Source organism: Hyaena hyaena, unplaced genomic scaffold (genome assembly GCF_003009895.1).
Source record: "Hyaena hyaena isolate Hyena2069 unplaced genomic scaffold, ASM300989v1 scaffold_81, whole genome shotgun sequence".
NCBI classification, from domain to species: Eukaryota; Metazoa; Chordata; class Mammalia; order Carnivora; family Hyaenidae; genus Hyaena; species Hyaena hyaena.
In genome coordinates this window covers 3,907,184-3,929,118 of record NW_024080714.1, presented here as the reverse complement: position 1 = coordinate 3,929,118, position 21,935 = coordinate 3,907,184, and the positions used below count along the sequence as shown (strand labels likewise).

The following is a 21,935-nucleotide window of genomic DNA, read 5'->3' as shown; positions in this document are numbered from 1 at the left end:
AGCTGCCCTGGCTGAAGACCTGGGGCTGCGCGTCCCGGCGGCCTTCCCGCGGTGGGACAGTCACTTCTTGTAAGCGTATTTATTTGTATTTTCAACCACAGTTCTCCAGCCACCGCTGCTTTGTACGGAGGTTAAGTTTATTAGACTTGTATGTGTGCTTTCCCGGGTTTATTTCCCTCAGGGGCCAAACGCGAGAGACAGCAGTCCTGCCCCCAAATAAATACGTTTATAAAACGTCCTGCCGTGGGAGCTCCAGTTCCCACACTCTATAGGGCTGGGGTCCTCAGGCCAAGGGACTGATTTTCCAGTGATGTCAGGAATGGGTCGAAGTATTTATTAAGCCTTCGTTTACCACCGGCACCATAGTATTAGCCCTGCTGAACTTTTCAGCCCGAGTGTGAGCTTAACTGGTGACCGTGCACTCCTTGCAGTCAGCCTTCTGGCCACCGCGCAGGGAAGCTACCGGGTGTGAACTCCAAAAAGTCGGATCCCTTGTCTCCTGGTTCTTTTGGGTTCTCCCTGTCTCCCTTTTGCTGCCGCCTTGGGGGAGAGTTAACGCCTGACTTCCGGTAATTGCGCAATTATGTTGGTGGCGAGTCCTAGTGAGGGCGGGGATGGGGAGGAGTTGTGCACGTGCCGGGTGGGTCCCGTCGTTCTGCATGATTTTGATAGTTGATCGCGGTGTTTTGCATTACCTTTCCTCTTTGAGAATGTTACTTTCATTTCAGATTTTTCTGGATTACTGAAATTTGGGCGTCCCCTTAGCTTTTGCATCTGGGTGATGTGTCCCGCTTAGCCCGGTCTTCGAGCTAGGTCTTGGAGATACAGGGTTGAAAAGACAAAAACCCCGTCTTTCGAGGAGTTTTCATACCAGTGGGACAGAAACTGACAGTAAACGATTTTAGTTCAGGGAAGAGCAATATAAAACTAGGTTTTTGGGTAGAGAGTGGGCGGTAGGCGCATTGGTTACTGACTTTGGGTGGTCCAGAGGGTGTGGGAGGCTTTGGACCAAGATCTGCCTGTTGAGTGCAAAGGTACCTGGCTTAGTAAACGGAGGGCGGAGACCGGAAGTGCTTGGCTTGTTCCAGGGCTATAAAGACGTCTAGAGCGCTCTGAGCGAGTGCTACAGATTAGGTCGGAGAGGTGGCAGCCACATCCTGTTTGATTTTGTAGGTTTACATGTTGGGTTTGGAGTTTCTTTCTACTGCAGTGGTAGTTATTGGAGGGATTTCAGCGAGGGAGTGATTTGTTGAATGGATGTTAAAACTATAGTAGTTTTTTGTCTTATAGGCATTTTGTAACTATTAGCCTTTAATTCTCACAATAACCTTGGCATTAAATTTCTTCTTATTGTGTGTGAAAGTTAATTCTCACAGAACTACACATCTCATAAGCAAAAGTTCCCAATCCTGTTCTTTTTTTTTTTTTATCCTTATTTTTGAGAGAGCACAAGTGGAGTAGGGGTAAGGAGAGGAAGGCAGTGGATCAGAAGGGGGCTCTTGGCTGACAACAGCTAGCCCGATGTGGAGCTTGAACTCACAACCTGAGATCATGAATGGAGCCGAAGTTGGACCCTCAACCAACTGAGCCACCCAGATGCCCTTTCAAATCCCATTCGGCTGGATAAGTCCTTGTACTTTACTCCTTTGCTGTAGGCCTGATTGTTTGTAGTTCATTTTCACATTACTTCCCCATTTGACCGTCAAGATCTTTATTCCTCTTTTATTTTCAGATGTAGACAAATATATGAAATTTGAGGGTAGGAAGGGTTTCATTAAATTGAGCACCTGGACTGTATTGGATCTTAACCACTGTTTAAAAGGTGTTCTCCAGCGATTATTTCTTTTTTCAGGAAAAGGCTAAGATCTATTATTGGAAAAGTTAAAATTACTGCAGCAATATAAGGCAATATACATAGCTGAGCATATTTTATTGCACACTGGAATAGTTTATCAAAGTTTCAGTCTCTTATTTAATGTTGATTTTAAATGTTAGATTACTGAAATATTATTTTGAAATACTTTTCACTGACAAATAACTTGTTTAGCAGACTCATGAGCACCTGTTAATTTCACTTTGAGTCAGAAACTTAGGAAGGGCCATTTTGAATTTTACTAGATATCAACAGGTGTTATGTACCTCTTCCTGTTGAGTTTTTAGGTGCAAAACGAAGCAAGAGTTGCCCTCTTCTAGCAAATCCTTTTTAATTCATTAATTATTTAGAGAGAAAGAGAGAGTGAACAGGTACACACATGGGGGAGGGGCAGAGAGAATCCCAAGAGGCTACTACACACTGCCAGCACAGAGCCCAATGTGGGGCTGGAACTCAAGAACTATGAGATCATGACCTGAGCTGAAGTTGGATGCTTAACCAACTGGCCACCCAGCTGTCCCTCAGCAAATTCCGACTGCAAACCTACAGCATGCAAGACATAGGGAGTATGTGGAAATAACTGGGACATGGTACTTGCCCTGTGCTTCCTAACTGGGCCTGCCACCTAGTAGACATAACAGATGCTCAGTAAATGATCTTTGAATAAAAGCATCGTGAGTATAGATAGAGAGAAGGAGACAAAGTGTATAAGACGTAGCTATAATGCAACACTGGGTAAATCAAATACATCTGGTCACACTGGGAATTTTTAGAGAACAGAGGAGTTACTTTTATATGGCAGGATAAGGGAATAATTTGTTAGATAAGATTTCTCATCCTCAACACTTTACATTTTGGGCCAGATAATTAGTTGTTGTGGGGGGCTGTCCTGTGCACTGTACGGAGTTTAACAGCATCCTTAACCTCCAACTCTTGCTGTCACCAAACTGCCAAATGTCCCGTATGGGCAGGCAGGCTACCTCTAGATGAAAACTACTTGCTGCTGGGAATGTCTTGAAGGACTGGGGAGGACGGTGGCATGGCATAAAGAACATGGGGAGAAAGCTGAAGTGCAAGTGCAATTATCAGAAAAAAAAAATGAATTTTATGTGACATAAGGGTGGCAGTGAATAAAATGGGCCGTAAGGGTGGTAGTGAATAAAATGAAATGATGCTGGATATGGATATAGATGTACTATATGCTTCCTTGGTTTGAAGAATGAAATTCAATATTCAAGATCCTTCACAATCTCACTCCAACTTTTCTAATTATGACCTATTAGAACAGGTAAAGAGAAATTAAGTAACAATACGTTGTAATATTCAGTAACATAAATATATCCCTTTGATTCAAAAAGGAAACCTAAAAGACCTGAAAGAAACAAACGAGGAGACAAAAGCTTACGTGGGCCTTACGCATGAACTGCGTATAGTCTAATTAACAAGTCTTGGCATATTCTTGAATTGCATAGGTCACTGCAAGCTGTTTTCATCAAATGTTCTTGTGAAGATAGAGTGTCCTTCATGAACAGATCGTTACAAGAGAAACTGAAATTCTCTCATGATCGTATTTGATAACTTTTGGCCAGTTTTATTTATTTTAAATATTTTTATTTATTTCTAGGAGAGAGAGAGAGAGAGAGACAGCGTGAGCAGGGGAGGGTCAGAGAGAGAGGGAGATACAGACTCCGAAATAGGCTCCAGGCTCTGAGCAGGCAGTCAGCACAGAGCCTGACACGGGGCTCGAACCCATGAACCGCGAGATCATGACCTAAGCGAAAGTCGGACGCTTAACCGACTAAGCCACCCAGGCGCCCCACTTTTGGCCAGTTTTAAAATTCTAACCTCTTTACTGAGTTTTCTCAGTAAATAGTAAACCTGCTATTTCTTAAAATAATAAGGTGAGATAATAAATTACTCTGAGGTTACTGCAAGTTAGGGCTCCAAAGGAAGTCTGGCTAATTAATACAGGTTGACTTAAGAAGGAGGAGACACATTACCTCACAATAATATACTTTTAAATTTATGTAAATATAGGGAATTAATGGAATGTCTTCTAATTCTTTAACCGTTTAGTGATATAACCTTAATAAGTCATTTTATTTCTCTGGGAATCCTACCTTGTTGTAACTACTATAAATTTAACATTTATTATCTACTACATAGAGCTCTTCTCATAGTTGTAGTCCTTAGTTTATGTTTTCAAAAACTAGAGTCAGCATTTCCAGCTTTTTTCTCTTCTTTATGGGGTCACTGACCTTTCCTGTAGTTCTTTCCTCCCCCCTCCCCTCCCTTCCTCTCCTTGTAGTTAAACGTTTATTTACTACTCTTCCTTACAGTAAGGAGCACATGCACCATGGAAGAACCATGGGGATGTCTCCTGTTGTTTCTTTAAATGTTTATTTCCTTTTCATAGAGAGCACAAGAGGGGGAGGGGGAGAGAGAGAGGGAGACACACAATATGAAGCAGGCTCCAGGCTCTGCACTGTTAGCTCATAGTCCGACACAGGGCTTGAACCCACAAACTGCAAGATCATAACCTGAACTGAAGTTGGATGCTCAACTGACTGAGCCACTCAGGTACCCCTCTTGTTTGTTTGTTTTTTTTTAATTAACATTGATTTATATTTGAGAGACCAAGAGAGACAGAGCATGAACAGATAAAGATACAGAATCTGAAGCGGATTCCAGGCTCTGAGCTGTCAGCACAGAGCCTGATGTGGGGCTGGAACCCACAAATGGGAGAACATGACCTGAGCTGAAGTCAGACTGCCTCTCCTGTTTCTTTATCAAAAACAGTAAGCACTTTTTATTCGCTGTTGTCCTCAACACCAAGCTGTGTTTTACAGCTGTGTAGCCTCAAGCAGACATTCCCAAGTTTCCTTCCCTTTTAGGCCCCAATTCTCTGGAGTCCATCTTCTCAAAAAAGAGCTAATCATAACCAGGCATCCTGTGGAAAATAAGAGCCACTGAACTTCTTTTAAATCTTATGATGAAAAAAATACTGATAAAGATTCTACTGATTTAGGGGCACCTGGGTGGCTCACTTGGTTGAGCACTGGACTCTTGATTTCGGCTTAGGTCATGATCTTGTGGTTCTTGAGATTGAGCCCCGAGACTCAGGCTGACAGCGCACAGGCTACTTGGGATTGTTTCTCTTTCCCTATTTCTCTGCCGCTGCCCTGCTTATACACATGTGCTCATTAAAAAGAAACGATTATACTGAGTTAGCTTTAAGCTCACTTTCAACAATAAATTCTCTCACAAGAGTGAAGTCCTTTTTCTCATCTGTCAATGTATTTCAGAGAATCAAATACATCTCAGAACATCAGAGCATTCAAACTTGGCTTATTTAGTACACATTTTAATGACAAAAATGCTAAGTCAGAGGAAAGGGAGGGAGAATGCAAAACTAGCTGAGTCTTAAGCTCCAACTTCCAGTTTGTAGGAAAGTTGACTGATTTGAGGAACAAGTTAAATGACACTGTAGTAGCTTGATTTCTCAAATGAAAATTCATTGCAGTGTCATGGAAAAAAGGGGCAGCAGTTGGCAGGGCTATTCTAGACTTAAGCAGTGTAACCACCAGATTCCATATGGGATCCTTACTTGGATCCTGGTCTGAAGAAGCCAATTTAAGGCATTTGGGGGAGAAATGGGAGAATTTAAATTGGGTATCTGAAGATATTAGGAAGTTACTGTGAATTTTGTTACATGTGATAATAAATTATTAAGTAGAATAATGTCCTTATTTTTAACAGTGCAAGTGGAAATATGTAAGGGTGAAATGTAACAATATTTGTAACTTTTAACACCAAGAATATATGAAAACATAGCAGTTACTAGAACTAGGTAATGCATACCGGTGTTTGTGCCAGTTACCAAATAGTTGCGTCTCAGCAACAAATTTACCCTTCATCGCCCCCTCCGTGATACTGCAGCCAGAACTGTTTGGTACCATGTTATGCTTTATCAGGAGGGGACGGTGGAGGGACAGGCTTCTCTTTTTTCTCATCTAGGGCACAGCTGCCGGGGGTGCTCTTGGACCATGTGTCAACAGGGTGCCAAGATACTTAATCCATATTACCCTGCATGTTTCTGTAAAGTGTTTTTGGATGAAATTAACATTTAAATCAGTGAACTCTGAGGAAAGCAAAATGTCCTTCCATTACTTCCAACTGTTGTTAACTCATGTTTTTTAAGAAAACACCAATATTTACATATATGATTTGCTATGGTGGAATTTTCATAAGCTGTAAAAATCTTTAATAATAAATCAATTTAAGTTTTGGAAATAATTTCTATTAAAGATTCATAATCCGCATAGTCCTTCAATGACTGTACAAGTTCATCCAGTAGATACTCCCCTTGCATAAAAGTTTCCAGATCGTGAAGTGACGTGTTTATTCTGTGATCTGTGACCCGGTTCTGTGGAAAATTATATGTTCTTATTTTCTCTGACCTTCCTTTCGTTCCAACCTATACATAAAGACATGAGATAGTTAGATTCAAGGCAACTAAACATACAAATTTAAATTACCTGGAGATTAAGCTCTTGACTTATAACTTGAAACACAATATAAGAACCAAATTTTAAACACTTTGAATCCTCCAATAATATGGGAACATAATAGAAAAAAAATACAGGCTTTAATAAAGTCAGACAGATTTGTAGCATTTGATCTTCTTTGCCGTTTCAATGCTCTATGACTTCAGACATTTATTTCAACTTTAAACTTTAGTTTCCCCATCCGTAAAATACAGACAAATAATACCTACTACACAGTGATGATATATACACACAGACTAGCACAGAGTTAGTATTCAAATGGTAGATAAATTTTATATATATATATACACACACATATATATAATAATTTTTATATATATATATAAAATCTCTGTGAATTAATCTGGTCATTTTCAGTGATGACAGTGATGAATTCCCAGAAGGAGGAATTAATAAAGGGCAAGGTGGTTGTAAAATTAAATACCAAACAGGAAAAAAGGAAGTTCAATTTGCTTTCCAACTTCCATGATTTTCATAGGACTCAAAATGGGGACTCCTTTTTTTAGTAACTTTGGTTAAAAATCTGAGAAAAACAGGGGCATCTGAGTAGATGACTCAGTCTTTTAAGCATGTGAGTTCAGCTCAGTTCATAATCTTGAGGTTCATGAATTCAAGAGGCACGTCCAGCCCTGCCTGGATCCTGCTTCAGATTCTCTTTGCCCCTCCCCCATTCTCTCTCTCTCAAAATAAACAGTAAGACATTTTTTAAAATCTGAGAAAAACAAGCCCTTGAATATAGAAACCAGGGCAGAGGTTTAAGATTACTATAAAACAAATATAACTCTCTGTTGAACTACTTGAATTGTTTATTTTAACAAATACACTGAAACAATTTTAACATTTAAAAACTGGGATATCTAAGAATATTTTATCCTTCACGGCATTTTTTTAAGTATTCTTTTATTAATTTTTTTATTTTTTTTTTGAGAGAGAAGGAGAGGCAGAGCATTAGTGGGGGAGGAGCAGAGAGAGAGGGAGACACAGAATCCAAAGCAGGCTCCACGTTCTGAGCTACCAGCACAGAGCCTGATGCAGGGCCTGAACTCACGAACTGTGAGATCATGACTTGAGCTGAAGTCAGACACTTAACTGACTGAGCAACCCAGGTGCCTCTCTTCACAGCATTTTAAAAACTATTTTTATTTTAGAGAGAGAGCAAGTGAGAGCGCACAAGTGGGGAAGGGACAGAGGGAGAGAGAATCCCCGGCAGGCTCCATGCTCAGGGTGGAGCCCGACACGGGGCTCAATCCCAAAACCCTGGAATCATGACCCGAGCCTAAATCAAGAGTGAGACGTTCAACAGACTGAGCCACCCAGGCACCCCTCAGAGCATGTTTTAAATTCAGTTTTACCTGAATCTTTCTAGCACTGTATCTTTTATTTGTTTCTTCTTCTAGATGCATGCTGTACAGTTTTGCACGTAGCTTTTTCATAGCCATCTCTCTATTTTTCAGTTGAGATCTTTCTTGTTGGCATTCAGACACAACACCTGAATAGTGTTATGAGAATTAAAGAGTTTTAATAGAAAAATCTTCTTCATTTTATCAAGGAATACTTTTTCCTTCTTTTTCTTCTTCCTTTATGTGGAGAAAAAATAGAACTCTAATAAAAAAGAAGACTGAACAAAACATAACTCTTATAGAGTTCTCAGAAAACTGAAAATTGAAGCTTGAGCTACAGTGCAAATTCATATTGAAGGCATACATACTAAACAAAAAGCATTACTCATTTAATAAGGATTGTTTCCCCATACCCTTAGCAAGTCACCATAATTTTTTTAAAGTAATAATTTCTCATAACAGAAACAAAAATAAAAAAGTTGGTCCGACTACCTGAGATAGGCGCTATTAATACTTTTGTAAGGATTTTCATCCATTTTTTCCCTATTCCTGTTTACATAATATGTATTACATAAGACATCATCTTAAAGTTTAACTTAAGGCCTTCCTCAAATTTTAAAAAACAGAAACCTATCAATCCATCACCCTGTTAAACATTACTGATCCATACGAATTATGCCTATTTGAGATCAGTCACAGTTAAACGATTCTTGTATTCTTCCTAGATAACTGAAGCTTGCTATCCATCTGCTCTTTATCATAGGTAAATCAACTGCAGTAATAACTGTACAGCGCATTCAGTTCCACCTAATAGTATATCGAAAACTTAAGAAATATTTAGAGATAGCTCCGCTGCCTATCTACAGAACTGCTGGAGGTCTGAGGATGGACTCAATGGAGAAGCCGCCCTGGAAGTTATGGGCAGAACTCTGCATGTGAGCACGTTTCGGAGAAGGCAAGTCCAAGCTTTCATTTCTCAAAGTCCATGTCCTTCTCACTTCAAGAAAGCTAGGAACTAGTGATTTTGAGCATTATCTGGTAAAGAAGAACCCATGATAATGACTTCATTTTTCATTCTGAGGATTTTAGTTAAAATAGTTAAATTTTAAAAATAAAAATTTAAAAATAGGCTCCACACCTATTTAACATGGTGTGTTAAATACAAAAGTATTTAACAACATGGGGCTTGAACACACAACCCTGAAATCAAGAGTCGTGTGCGCTACTGATTGAGCCAGCCAGACACCTTGGATTTTCTTTTAATAGTGATGTTTACCAAGTATAAAGTTGAAGAAGCTACCTGCAAGACTGTCCACACCTTTTCATCATCACCAGTACGGAAATTCTCTGGGCTTTGATCCCTCTGTCTTCCTGGCTTTTGCAATTATCCTGCAGTTTCATCTAAGGATTCTAATCTAAAGAAAGTATTTCTATTATAGTGGAAAATTAGTCAGGTTATTCAGAATTTGATTTCTTTCTTCAAAGTTTTATGTTGAAGAAATAAGGGCATACCTGTTGGAAGATGAACTATCCGGACAGCACTGTCTGTGGTATTTACATGCTGTCCTCCAGCTCCACTGGCTCGTTTAGTATCGATTCTCAAATCTTTGGGGTTAATCACCAGATTGATCTATACAGAAGAGACAAAGTTGGGATTTAAAAATATCACATGTATGTGAACTGTCCAAAGGCAAGAACTATCCATTTATAAATATAATTACATGTCACAGAATTATAAGATTGAGAAGTTTTAATTTTAAGAATAGAAAAGTTGGAAGGATGCTTTTTTAAAAATGTTTTATTTATTTTTATTTATTTCTGAGAGAGAGAGAGAGAGAGAGAGAGACAGCGAGAACAGGGGAGGGGCAGAGAGAGAAGGAGACACAGAATCCGAAGACAGGCTCCAGGCTCTGAGCTGGCTGTCAGCACAGAGCCTGACGTGGGGCTTGAACCCACGAACCGTGAGATCATGACCTGAGCCGAAGTCAGACGCTCAACCGACTAAGCCACCCAGGTGCCCGGGAAGGATGCTTTTTTAAAAAGTTATCTTTTTTTGGAAAAGTAGCAGATCAAAATATAATACAAAACAAAAACCCTCCCTAATCCTCAAAAACTGGACTTCTCTGTTAATTACCCTTTTCCTTAATATATGAACAAAAGAACTTAGCTAACGCTAGAAATGTGAATATAGGAACTAAAGTGAGCTTTTGTGGGTTATTTCTGAATTTAAAAAGACTAACACAGGGAAAAAAAAACCAATGCTAGCTTAAGAATTATGAGAAAGCTTATTTTGTTTAATTTTAAATAAAGGGGGACTTCATCATATTTGGAGGTAGAGGACAGGCAGATGGAAACAGCACAAGGCAAAAAAGCCAGATAGTCCTACATAGCTGGGATCTGGCATCAGCATAATGCTCTGTCCTGGAAGTCACCATCAGAAGCACCAGACTGAAAGAATTCTGCTTCGTGAACTACTATGGACCTCTCTGCAGCGCGTCCACACCCTGATAGCAGGCTTCCTGCCATTCACAGGCCCTGTGTCTCCCCGTGTGCTCCCCTGTATGGCTGCTAGGAGCATCACATAGGGACTTCAGTCCATCTTTTCCTGAGCTACTATTTCTGTCTCCAAGATGCTTAAACCAAAGCAACTAGTATCAGACCCTTCCTTAACTGTTCTGTGCCTCATCTAGGCTTCACACAAATATTAGATCTAAAGAAAGGAACTCATTAGAGAGTCAACTAGCACCTTTCCCCAAAGTTAAAAGAAACCCTCAATTAAACTTTCTATCAAATCATACTTCATCCTAAAAAACAAGTCATAAATTTCCTATCACTTTCAGCAGAAGGGATATAAGCAAAACAACTAATTTATTTTACAAATATCATACAGACTGAGAATTTGCTTGTGAGAATAAAGTATACTCATTATGAGCACTGTAACAATATATTTCCATCTTTTTAAAGTTTGTGTATTTATTTTGAGAGAGAGCAGAGAGGAGGGGCAGAGAAAAAAGGAGAGAGAATCCCAAGCAAGCTCTGCACTGTTAGCGCAGAGCCCGACGCAGGGCTCGAACCCACGAACCATGAGATCATGATCTGAGCCGAAACCCAGAGTTGGATGCTTACTGCACCACTCAGGCACCCAATATATTTGCATTTTAATGTGACTGGGTTATGAAGTAGCAATTCTGTTAACCTTTGTTAAAATAGGATTCTTGCTATTAAATTCTGGGAAAGTCAGAGCAAAAATCATTGTGAAGGGTAATTAGTATTAAATCCTACTTAAAGTAGGGTAATATTGTTTCTCTTACTGAGATGGTCTTTTTTTCTAAAGTTTTAAGTTTTTTAACATTTATTTTTGAGAGACAGAGCATGAATGGGGGAGGAACAGAGAGAGAGGGAGACACAATCTGAAGTAGGCTCCAGGCTCTGAGGTAGCTGTCAGCATAGAGCCTGACGTGGGGTTCAAACCAACGAACCGTCAGATGATGACCTGAGCCGAAGTCGGACGCCCAAATGACTGAGCAAGCCAGGCAGCCCAAGACGGTCTTAAGATAACTAAACTTAGTTGGTGGACAAAAATAAATAGTGCAACATTAGATCATTTATACATCTTTAACTGCTACCATCTATTGTAAAATCACATTTTTTTGGACTAAGATAAGAGATTCTCAAAAAACCCTCAAAATACATGATAAAGGCCAAATGATAAAAGGAGATATTCAGTTCAGTGAAGTGAGTTGTGACTCTGGGGGCAAGGCACTGTGCTGGGCCCAGGAATCCAAGGAGAAGAGACTGATGCCTTACTTCAGTTGGTTGGGGTAAGATTGCCACAGTCATGGTGCTGGTATGGATGCGACCCTGTTTCTCTGTTTTTGGCACTCTTTGTACTCTGTGCACGCCTCCTTCAAATTTCATGTGCTTATAAGCTCCTGAACCCCCAATGCTGGCAGATGCATGTCTAAGGCCACCTTTAAAATATTGAGAAACCATTATTCTTGGCACTTATAAACAATTGATCATCATTTCCACCATCTTGAAATAAACTTAAAAGAGCTACAAAACAATGTAAGCATACAGAATGTAAAAACACTGAAATACTTTAGCAAGTCTATGATACGCAGTGTTTTAATACTTAACACCTTTATTGCTAATAACTACTAAACATAAAGCATTTATGATATTAGTGACTTGATTCAATAACATGTCTAAAAGACCACTTTTAAAAGACCATCAATCATTCAATGGTGAGTAATGAATGAATGACTAATATTTTATAGGCCTCCTCAAAACAGGTATATTTGCATTCAAAATTATTAGGTGAATGATGAACATAAAATCAGGTAAGCTTCCTTACCGATAAATTCTAAAGCTTAGTCATGGTCTCTCCGCATGTCATTCTAGGACACATGTGGATAAAGCAAACCTGTTCTTTCCCCAAAACAAATTAAACAGTGTACTTACCTATTTCACTTGGAAAATATTCCAGGGTTTCAAAATGCCATCTTTTAAATGCAGCATATTGCTGATACATATCGAACATCTCTGATGTAAACAACATTGCCTCCTGACCCCCAACTCCTGCAGTTACCTCCAGGATCAAATCATTTTCATCTGTTTCTTCTGAGGGAACCAAAAGTAAGATAATCTGTAAATACAAAAATATCACCCCTCCTGTAATTAGGAATTATTTAAAACTTAAAAAAAGCCCACTAAATGATTAGATGCAGGATTTTAAATAGTTAATTATTTAAAGTTTCTCTAAGCAAACAATATTGCTGATTACCCTTCAACCATCTTGCCAATTAGAACCATATACAGTAATGCATAACTTCTAAAAATATTAATGTTACAACTATATTATAAATGCAATAAGGTCCAGGTAAAATTTATGGGTCTATTTTGTTTCTTTTTGGTGTTCCTGTAAAACTTTATGTCAGTTCTCTATTTGGTTAATAACTCAGAGCTTGTTGTGAGTAGGACACTATATTGTGTGGAGAATGCAAAAGAAGATTCTAAGTCTTACCCCTTTGAATTCGATTTTCTAGTATGGCAGGAAAGAAAAAAAGCAAACTCAAATCGTGTGTTTATATTTTTTAAGCTTCTTTAATTTGGAAGAGAAATCTGTAATTTTGGAACTGAAAAGGCCCTTAGAGATGATGTATGATCTGGTCCTTTTACATGTAAAGGAAAATGAGGCTGCTAGAGACTAAATGACTTGCTAAAGGGAAAAAGGTTAGCTACTGGCAGAGCAGGCATGAGAACTCAGGAATCTCGGTGCCCAGATCAGTCCTCTTTCTGTTACAATATACCTTTCACACTTCAGTATGTACTAATTAAGAGGATACAGAATTAAAGCTTCTTTGGTTAGGTGAATTAAATAAGAAAAGCTACCAACATTTACTGGTCCCTTAGGATATGATAAGCACTCTGTTAAGCACTTTATATACTTTAATTCTTAAATCAATCTTGGGAAGATAGTATTACAGCTCTAATTAAAATGTAGAAACTAAGTTTAACTGAGCTTAGTTTAGTTGAACAATCTAATTGCCTAAGAACATACAACTAGAAAGGGGAAGAACTAGAGTTTGAACCCAGATCTGCCTGCACTTTGAAGTATCACACTTTATGCTGTTTGGGAGCGATAGTTACTACTTTTCCATCTCTCTAGCCTCTGCCAGTACAACATGATCTTTCAAATCTTGAGTAAATGATTGAATTTATGTGCTTGTTAACTACTAATCAATGAACAGAAACCTTTAATACCTATGTCTTTCTATTTCACAACAATATCAGAAAATGGGAAGAAGGCAAGTTACATGAGACTTCACTTCACAGTGGAACTTGCCCTCTGGAATGGGTGGTAAGGACATAACTTTTGACGTGTTCCACTTCTGACTAGAGAAGAGATGGAATCTTTAAGTTAAGCACTCCCTTTTCCTGGGCTCCTTCCTCACCACAGCATGTTCTTTTACTTACACCCTCAGAGATAACTACTATAAATCTTTAAGCTCTGCTTTACAGAATCTATAGCAGAGTGGGTCTAATTTAAAGTAATGATTAGTCTTCATCTAATGCCTATATATTCTCCAGATGTAAAACCAGAGCAGTACAATTCCGTTCTAAAAGCCCTAGGGCCCACGTTATGTCGGACACTCTCATAGCTCCAGAGACACAAAGATAAAATATTTCTGCTGCCAGGGAGCTCACAATCTACCACTGCCCTGTAACCATTTCTACTCACCGTCTATCCCTCACCTCTTTTAAAAAAACCAAAAGAGGGGAAATATAATAACATATTTATCTCACTGCTTTTCAGAAAATTCAGAAAGGCAGTTGCCTTTCCACAACTCTCTGATCCTTTTATCATGATAAAAATAGCACCACATGGAGTATGCTTTTTCCTGCTTTAGAAAAGTTTATTATTCTAAATACTAACAAGCTAGTTAGTTCTTGAGTTGTTTTCATCAACTTACAATAAAATTCACTAGAAGTAATAGCACAAATGCTTTATTCTTTGCAGATACCATACCTGATGCTTCAACTGAGTTATTTGTTTTTGACATGAAGTTATTTCATTCTCTGCAAGTTTTCTTAAGTCTTCATTTTCATCTATGGAAATAAGGCAGTAGGTTAAGTTTTCCTTAATTAATATTAAACAGAATTCAAGGTTTTCATTTTATTATTGTAGCCGAAGGGAAAAATGTCTTTCTTGTCCTTTTAATAACTGCCATTAATTAAAAGTAGCACTGTATGCATTTGTTTTCATTAGCATGTAGCTTAAAAGAAAAAACAACAAACTTTTTCCCTGATGACAGAAGCATAAGTAAGATTAAAAAGAATCTACAGAAAAATATAAAGAAGCTATAAACTATTCTATAATTCTGCCCCCATGAAATACTCATATTAGCAAATATGGTTTTAGTTTTCAACTTAGACTGCACAACAAGGGATTCACTGAGTAGTCAGACCAGAAGGGAATAGAAGTTTCCATCAGTTAAACCACAACAGAATTAAAAAATAGAGGGGCGCCTGGGTGGCTCAGTCACTTAAGCATCTGACTTTGGCTCGAGTCATGATCTCACAGTTCTTGGGTTCAAGCCCCACGTCAGGCTCTGTGCTGACAGCTCAGAGCCTAGAGCCTACTTCAGATTCTGTGTCTCCCTCTCTCTCTGACCCTCCCCCGCTCATGCTCTGTCTCTCTCTCTCTCTCTAAAATAAACAAACATTTAAAAATTGTATGAAAAATAGAATGTTACTTAGTATCTCTTTAGCAAATATTTCATTAATATAAAATATCCACCAAACATTTAGATCCTCCCTAATGTTTAAAGAAGGTTTATATGAAGTACTTCCCCATCTAACTCGCTTTATTACTCCTATTTCGTCTGAGTTTTCATTTTTACCTTACAAAATATAATTTCTCATTTCTCTGTCCTATGGACAACATACAACCTATAGAAAGGAGAGAAGGGAACTTGTTTTAGCTATTACAAATAGTTTTCTTTGTTAAAAGATCAAGGCTCTTCCACGGTATCAGTTTGTAGGTTTGTTTATTCAAGTACCAGGTATACTAGGAATTGGAGATAATATGGACGACCTACTCTCAAGGCAGGGTTTTAGATAATTTTAGTTTCTTTATATTTTCCTAGGGAAGAAAACTCACAAAATTACAACCTAAAATACGTTGTGATTAAATATTAAAATGGTAGCACACTAGGGGCGCCTGGGTGGCTTAGTCGGTTGGGCGTCCGACTTTCGCTTAGGTCATGATCTCGCGGTTCGTGGGTTCGAGCCCCGCGTCGGGCTCTGTGCTGACTGCCAGCTCAGAGCCTGGAGCCTGTTTCAGTCTGTGACTCCCTCTCTCTCTGACCCTCCCCTGCTCACGCTGTCTCTCTCTCTCTCTCTCTCTCTCTGTCTCTCTCTCTCCTAGAAATAAATAAAACATTTAAAAAAAAATAAAATGGTAGCACACTGAAAGATTGGTTTTGCACTTGTTTTTGAGATGGGCAGAAAAAGGAAAGAAGCATTAATTCAAGGAAAGAAAATGGCAACAGCAGCAGTAAGATAAGCAACTATGCAGAGTGTTGTAGGAAAGGCAGGAAATTATTCTGGCAGGAATTTTGCATGGAAAAAACTTGGTGAAATGACAGATGCGCTGAATTAGAAGAAGGAAAAATGAATTTTAGTCCAAGTTTAACCACTAAGATTCTCTCAGGACAACATATCCAACTTCTGAGTCTGCATTATCTCGAGAACAATGAAGGAGTGAGGCTAGATGACCTCTAAGGTGACTTTCGGTTCTGAAATGCAGTCTTCTTTAAGGCGAAGAGGATGAGAAATAAAGTCCTGAGGTAATACTACATTTGATTTAACCCAGTATGTGCAAAACATTATCATTTCAACATGTGCTTTAAAATATCAAAAATTATTTTTGATATTAGGTGTTTGAAATGTGTTATGTTACAGCACATCTCAGTTTGCACTAACTACATTACCAGGGCTCAATAGCCACGGGTGGCCACTGGCGACTGTTATCAGACAGCACAGCTCTGGAGGGTTAGAATGAGGAGTTGTTGCAGGGCACTGGAAAGACACACGTTCTTTCTCATTTACTATTATTAACCAACATGTTTACTGGGCACCTATCACATGCCTGTCTGCCTTCTCCTCTGCCTACCAATATGCTTGTGTTTTCCCCATTGTAAAGGTTCTTGTTCTCTTAACCCTTCAAGTGAACAAACATCTGTTGTCACCCCCTCTTTTCTGTCCCAAACTCCTGGAGATTAAATGCAAGGTTTATTATTTCTCTCGTTAATTCTCATTTACTTCTCTAGTTGTCACACTGGATTTCATGATGTTAATGACATCATTTTTATTAAAATCACCCATGATAAAATTGCCAGATCTAAAGTCTTATTTCAGTGTGAGCTGAAAAGGTGAGCCCTTTCTAAGACTGGTATTGACAATCCTTACTTGACATTTTAATTGGTGTTTCCAGCTTCATTTATCTTGTTCAAGGTTCCAAAGCTCTGCCTTTTGTTTCTTGATCTTTTATAGCTTCATCCTGCCTGCTCCCCCAATACTGTGTATTTCTGCCTTTGTGAATGTCTTGTTTCTGTCTCTACCAATTCTTCCTCAGTATTCTCATCGGCTTCCAAGCTTTACTTTGTCAAGTATATGCTAAGAGTTCTCATACGATTATTCAGGCTCAGTTTTTCTCCTATGCCAGTAGTATTTTCTCTAGACCATTGTCTTTATCTGAATTTTAACAGAATGTCCTTACAGGTACTCCCGACTTAAAATGGCTGCCTATTCAGCACAAAACATCTTTTTTCCTAAAATTTTCCAACGTTTATATTCTCATGTTAGTTAGCAGAACCATTCATGTTCTCAAGCCAGAAGCCTAAGACTTTTGTTAGAATTCTTTCTCATCTTCACCCTTCTCAGGACATAAGCCGCCAAATCCTGACTACTGTTAGAACGTCTTGTGAGTGCGGCCCACAGTTTCATCAACCTTTTCACTGGCCTTTTAGCCATCAGGGTCCCTGGGGAATACTCCATCTCATCCTCAAACACTGACACAGCAACATTAATCTTTAAGAAGATGTCAATTCTCGGGGTGCCTGAGTAGCTCAGTTGGATAAGTGTCTAACTTCAGCTCGGGTCATAATCTCATAGTTCGTGGGCTCGAGTCCCACATCAGGCTCTGTGCTGACAGCTCAGAGCCTGGAGCCTGCTCAGATCCTGTGTCTCCCTTTCTCTTTACCCCTCTCCCACTCATGCTCTCTCTCAAAAATAAAACATGAAAAAATATTTTAAATGTCACTTCTTTGCTTAAAAACATGTGCTAACCTCTCACAGTCTGTAGGCGCTAATACAGTTTCTTTGTCATGCAGGTACTGAACTGTGTTTCTGGTTGCATGTTTCTGTTACATTGTCACCTCCCATACCTACTCTATGCTCCTGCTACATTTTATCTTCGCATTTGGTACTTTGTTCTCCTTGCTGGTCCCCTCTGCCTTCAGTCCCCTTCTCGTGTACAGTCTGGCAACCTCCTGCATTCTCTTCAGAATCCACTTAAATGCCACTTTTCACTTTATAACAATGCTCTTTATTGCAGAAATTAAAACAAGCACTTGTCCACATATATTTTTACTTCTTCACTAGGCTACAAGCTCCTAAAAACTAGTTCCATACTTTCTGGGTAATTTGTAGTACCTGACGTAAAAGAAAAACTCAGATATTGTATATCTTTAAGCTGAGTTGTGTTCTGCCAGTAACAATTTTCTAACATTTTTCTCCCAAAGTATTTTTCCCAGGATAAGGAAAAGTTAACTAATCATTCCCCTCCACCCCCACTCCGGGCATCTACCTTTTCTCTTAAATCACTTAATTCATACTGTCCTTAAGCCTCACGTAGACTGTTACATCAGTCTTCTGTTTTCCATGGCATCTTCGATCTCATTTCAGGCTGACTTCCAAACTACCAGACAGCAAGCTTTCTAAGCAAGAAAGCCATTCTGTCATTCACTCCCCAATCTAAAAGGTTCAGCTGGCTCCCTTCTGCTAACAGGATAAAAATCAACCTTTTTAGTGTTTCAGACCCTTACCAAATGTTTCAACTTGCCACTCCCATAACTTCTCTTCTTCCTTGGTTAACAGAGTACAGGGATTAAAAGCATGAGATTTGGAGTGTCCAGTCCAACCTCCATTCCTTAAAAGCTGTTTAGCCAGAGCCGTTATTTTACCTCTATGTCTCGTGTTCCTCTTGTGTGGCATGGGGCTCACAGTACCTCCTTTACAGTTTCATATGTGAATTGGGTGAGTTAATACATAATAGTTAAGCAAAGCCTAAGTATGGTCAAGAAACAATAAAGGTTAAACTATTATTAATATCCTCTAAGCGTGGACCTTTATCATTGCAAGGCCTTCCCAACAAGTTCTCCTTGCTTTCCCTAGGTGTTCATTCAGTTATCTGTTCTCACTTCAGCTGTAGAATTTTCTCTCCTTGAATACATCCTCTCCAGAGTCAAGCTTACCAAAGTGTGGTCCATGGGGGGGGGGGGGGGGGGGGGGGGGGGGGGGGGGGGGTGTCCGCAGAAATGCAGAAACTTAGGACTCATCGAGATTCGAATGCACACTATTCACTTGGGAAACCTGTTAAAAACACGTATTTCTAGGTCTCAGGTTCTGAGTCCAAAGTCTAGTTTTAGAACGCAACTCTCGACACTATCGCAGGTGGTCCTTCTGAAAAACCCTACTGTCAAGCACGTAACAGGGATAGTCCCTTATTTGTCCCTGGTGAGCTAAAGATCTTCTGCAAGTAGGCAATCTATAAACTCAAATTTGGTAAAAAGAGGGCGGGGCATTCTGTCAAGGAAGCACAGGGGCTCAAAGAGAATGAGGTCAGAACGCACACAATGATGCCTTGACCTCCGACCCAAGCCCAAAAGGGTTGCAACCCAGTAAACAACTTCTAACTCGGGGACATGTGGACACCCGACCAGCGGCGTAGGGGACGAGACAAACGAAGAGTCAAGAATCGACTTTGAATCCCGTTCCCCTGGGCCCGGCCCTCACCGTGTAGCAAAGGCTCGGTCTCCTGCAGCTCCTGCTCCTTCTCGCTCAGCCGTTTGGCCACCGCCAGCAGCTCAGAACCCCCGACCTGCGACTGGGCTCCAGACCCTGCCCGGCGCTCCAGGAAGGTCCGCAGGGGCCCGCCGCGGGCGAACAGCTCCTCCAGCGGCAGGCTGCCGCAGTTTAGGTGCCGGCGGGCCGGGCCAAGAGCCGGGCGCGTCCACAGGCAGCGAGCAGCCCTGAACAGAAGCTGGGACCGCATAGCTGAGCGGCAACCCCAGAGGCGGAGCAGCAGCACCGGAAGTTTCGGACTGCGAATCTCGCGACACCTCACGGAGTTTGGAAGCCCGGCGAGAACTGACCGTACCCGCCCGGCGCACGCGCCGGTTTTAAAGGGCCTTCCGAAGGCGTCGGCGGGAACTTCCCGGCAGGCATTTGAACGCCGCCTCGCGCGCAGAGGCCGGAAGGGGGCGTGGCGTGATCGGAGGGAGTCCCGGAGACCTCCCTTAGAAGCGCCGTCGGAAGTGACTCGGATGCACCAGGGCGGTGTGTTGGGCAGAAAGGGGATGACGCAGGTTGCCACCCGGTTTTCTGACGTCGAGGATTTCGAGTACCGCAGCGGAGGGCAGTGTAGTCCGCTATCGGGGTTGAGGGCACAGCCACGAAGTCCTCTCCGGTACCAGCCTGGCCTTTCGTCTCCAAGAGTGAACTGTAGGATGCGTGTGGGGGTGTGTGTGTGTGTGTAGGATGCGTATGGGGGGGGGGGGTGTGCTTCTCTTGTTTTTTTTAAATTTCTGCTCATGTTTCTCTTTTCGGCAGTGGGTAAGGGCTCGTAGTAATGAGAACAGGACTAGTGTGCTCACAGGCAACCAGTGAGAGTGATTTCTCCAAACGTGCTTTCCTGTCCCCTGCCATGTAACTGACTTGCTTTCGAACGACTTCCTTCCTCACCCGAGCCGAGCCTCCTGCGGGTCCATTCTCACTCCTAGTTATCTCTAGCTACTTTTAAAAGAGATTGAGCGATTCTATGAACCTATAAACGACAGCGCAGCAAAGCCTTCTTGGTCCCACCTCTCTTCAAAAACCTTAAGATAGCGGATTGGATTGGTGCCAGGGATACTGAGGTTTATTGATGTATAATGCTTTGCGTTTCTCCTAAGACCTTTTCACAACCCACCAGAGGGATGCATATGAGGGAATAAATATAATCAAGGCAGCCCTAAGGAATACTAGGGCTGACTCACTCTGGGAACTCCCATACCTAACTTGCTTTGTGCAGGATCTACTAAACTTTTTCACTGTTGAGAGAGCTGAAATACTGGAAAAGCTTGCAATTGATTAAAAAAAAATTAAATGGTAAATACAGGAGCCCTTGACAAGGTTAAGCCATTCTTAAGTCGTCTACTGAACACTACTGAGGTTAAATCTGAAATTCTTGCAGAATGAGGCCGCATTGCCTCTGTTCATTCCGGAGAGAAGTGGAGGGATGAGAGGTCTTTGCAAAGAATACAGACCAGAAATAGGTTTTGCTACTTAAAAACTCCGACTAATTATCTCAATTATACGTTTCACTTGGTGTATTCAAGCCACACTACTTTATAAAAGTGTTCTTTAAGATAGTGGTTGGAACCCATTTTATTTTAATTCTGATCTGAGTATGGAACAGGACTGATCAGGTCGTTTTTTAGATCTTTATTAGAAATAGTTATTTCCCAAATCTAAACTCAACTTTTAATTTTTTAAAAAAAACACAAATCATGATAGTCATTTGGACTCAATGTGTTAAATCCCTCCGCCAAATTCTCGAAACAAGTCACTTCAAGAATATACTTTATTATTTATAAAAGGTGAAAAAAATGTAAGCGATAATCTTAGGGAACACTATAAAGAATCCAGCCAGAAATAATTATATTCCCTCACAAGCATAAGCAATTTAGGTAATATAAATAAATGTACCTTTTACTCCTATAGTGTTACACCAATGAGCAAACAGTAACTTGTCTAAGGATACATTGGTGAATTCTTTATTAATTCAAAACATTTTTAAAAAGTGTAATGCATATGTATTTTACAATAATATCCATAGGTTTCCACAATAAAAGTCAAATGAAAACAGCTGTAGTTTGATTTACTTTGAAAACTCAAAAAGAAAAGGTTGAAACTTTTGAATTTTCTTACATATTTGTCATGCTCAAATTCTATTATTACATGTTGAAGAGTCTAGCATTTTCAGGAACTCTATTATTTGTACATAGGTAAAATGATAAAATAGATTCAAAGACGGGGAAATAAAAACCCAAAACAACTTAAATTGGAGGAAAATAATCTGGATCACCTATTCAATTTATGAGTTCCTACAGTTATTCTGACATTGCAGAATAACCAAGCATGGCATCTCAAGTGGCATTCACGCAGTCAAAACTTTTTCATGGTCCACAAATATTAGTGGAGTACAAAATGTGGATATAAATTATTAAGTACAATGAACATGGTAGTAAAAAATTGCACATAATTGATATGATAAATTTTACAGAGCCAAACACATTGAAATTTTTTTTATATTTACCAAGCATC

At 40.0% G+C, this 21,935-nt stretch overlaps 1 protein-coding gene across 6 annotated transcripts; it reads right to left on the bottom strand.

The window, feature by feature from the left end:
* Positions 1 to 5,148: 5,148 nt before the first annotated feature.
* MTRF1L (mitochondrial translation release factor 1 like) lies at positions 5,149 to 19,634 on the bottom strand. 6 transcript variants are annotated; one of them, XM_039234119.1, is made up of 7 exons: positions 19,365 to 19,634; positions 14,314 to 14,393; positions 12,246 to 12,429; positions 11,589 to 11,752; positions 9,294 to 9,411; positions 7,794 to 7,930; positions 5,149 to 6,350 (listed from the first exon to the last, which is right to left on the bottom strand). In XM_039234119.1, exons 1-7 carry the CDS (start codon positions 19,621 to 19,623, stop codon positions 6,153 to 6,155), a joined length of 1,140 nt encoding a protein of 379 aa, XP_039090050.1. In that variant the 5' UTR covers positions 19,624 to 19,634; the 3' UTR covers positions 5,149 to 6,152. The 6 variants fall into 6 exon arrangements, 4 of the variants coding, with proteins under 4 accessions (XP_039090050.1, XP_039090052.1, XP_039090051.1 ...); XM_039234121.1 differs by having other exon boundaries at positions 12,246 to 12,404; positions 19,365 to 19,447; XR_005528704.1 differs by lacking the exon at positions 5,149 to 6,350 and adding an exon at positions 9,082 to 9,196 and having other exon boundaries at positions 7,864 to 7,930.
* Between the last annotated feature and the right edge of the window lie 2,301 nt (positions 19,635 to 21,935).

Excerpts from the sequence above, each read along its gene's own strand:
- MTRF1L (XM_039234119.1), bottom strand. The coding sequence starts at position 19,623 with ATGCGGTCCCAGCTTCTGTTCAGGGCTGCTCGCTGCCTGTGGACGCGC. Across the intron at positions 14,394-19,364 it reads GACCGAGCCTTTGCTACACG|ATGAAAATGAAGACTTAAGA; the intron begins GTGAGGGCCGGG and ends TTATTTCCATAG. Across the intron at positions 9,412-11,588 it reads TCTTACCCCAACCAACTGAA|ATCAATCTGGTGATTAACCC; the intron begins GTAAGGCATCAG and ends TCTTCTGTATAG.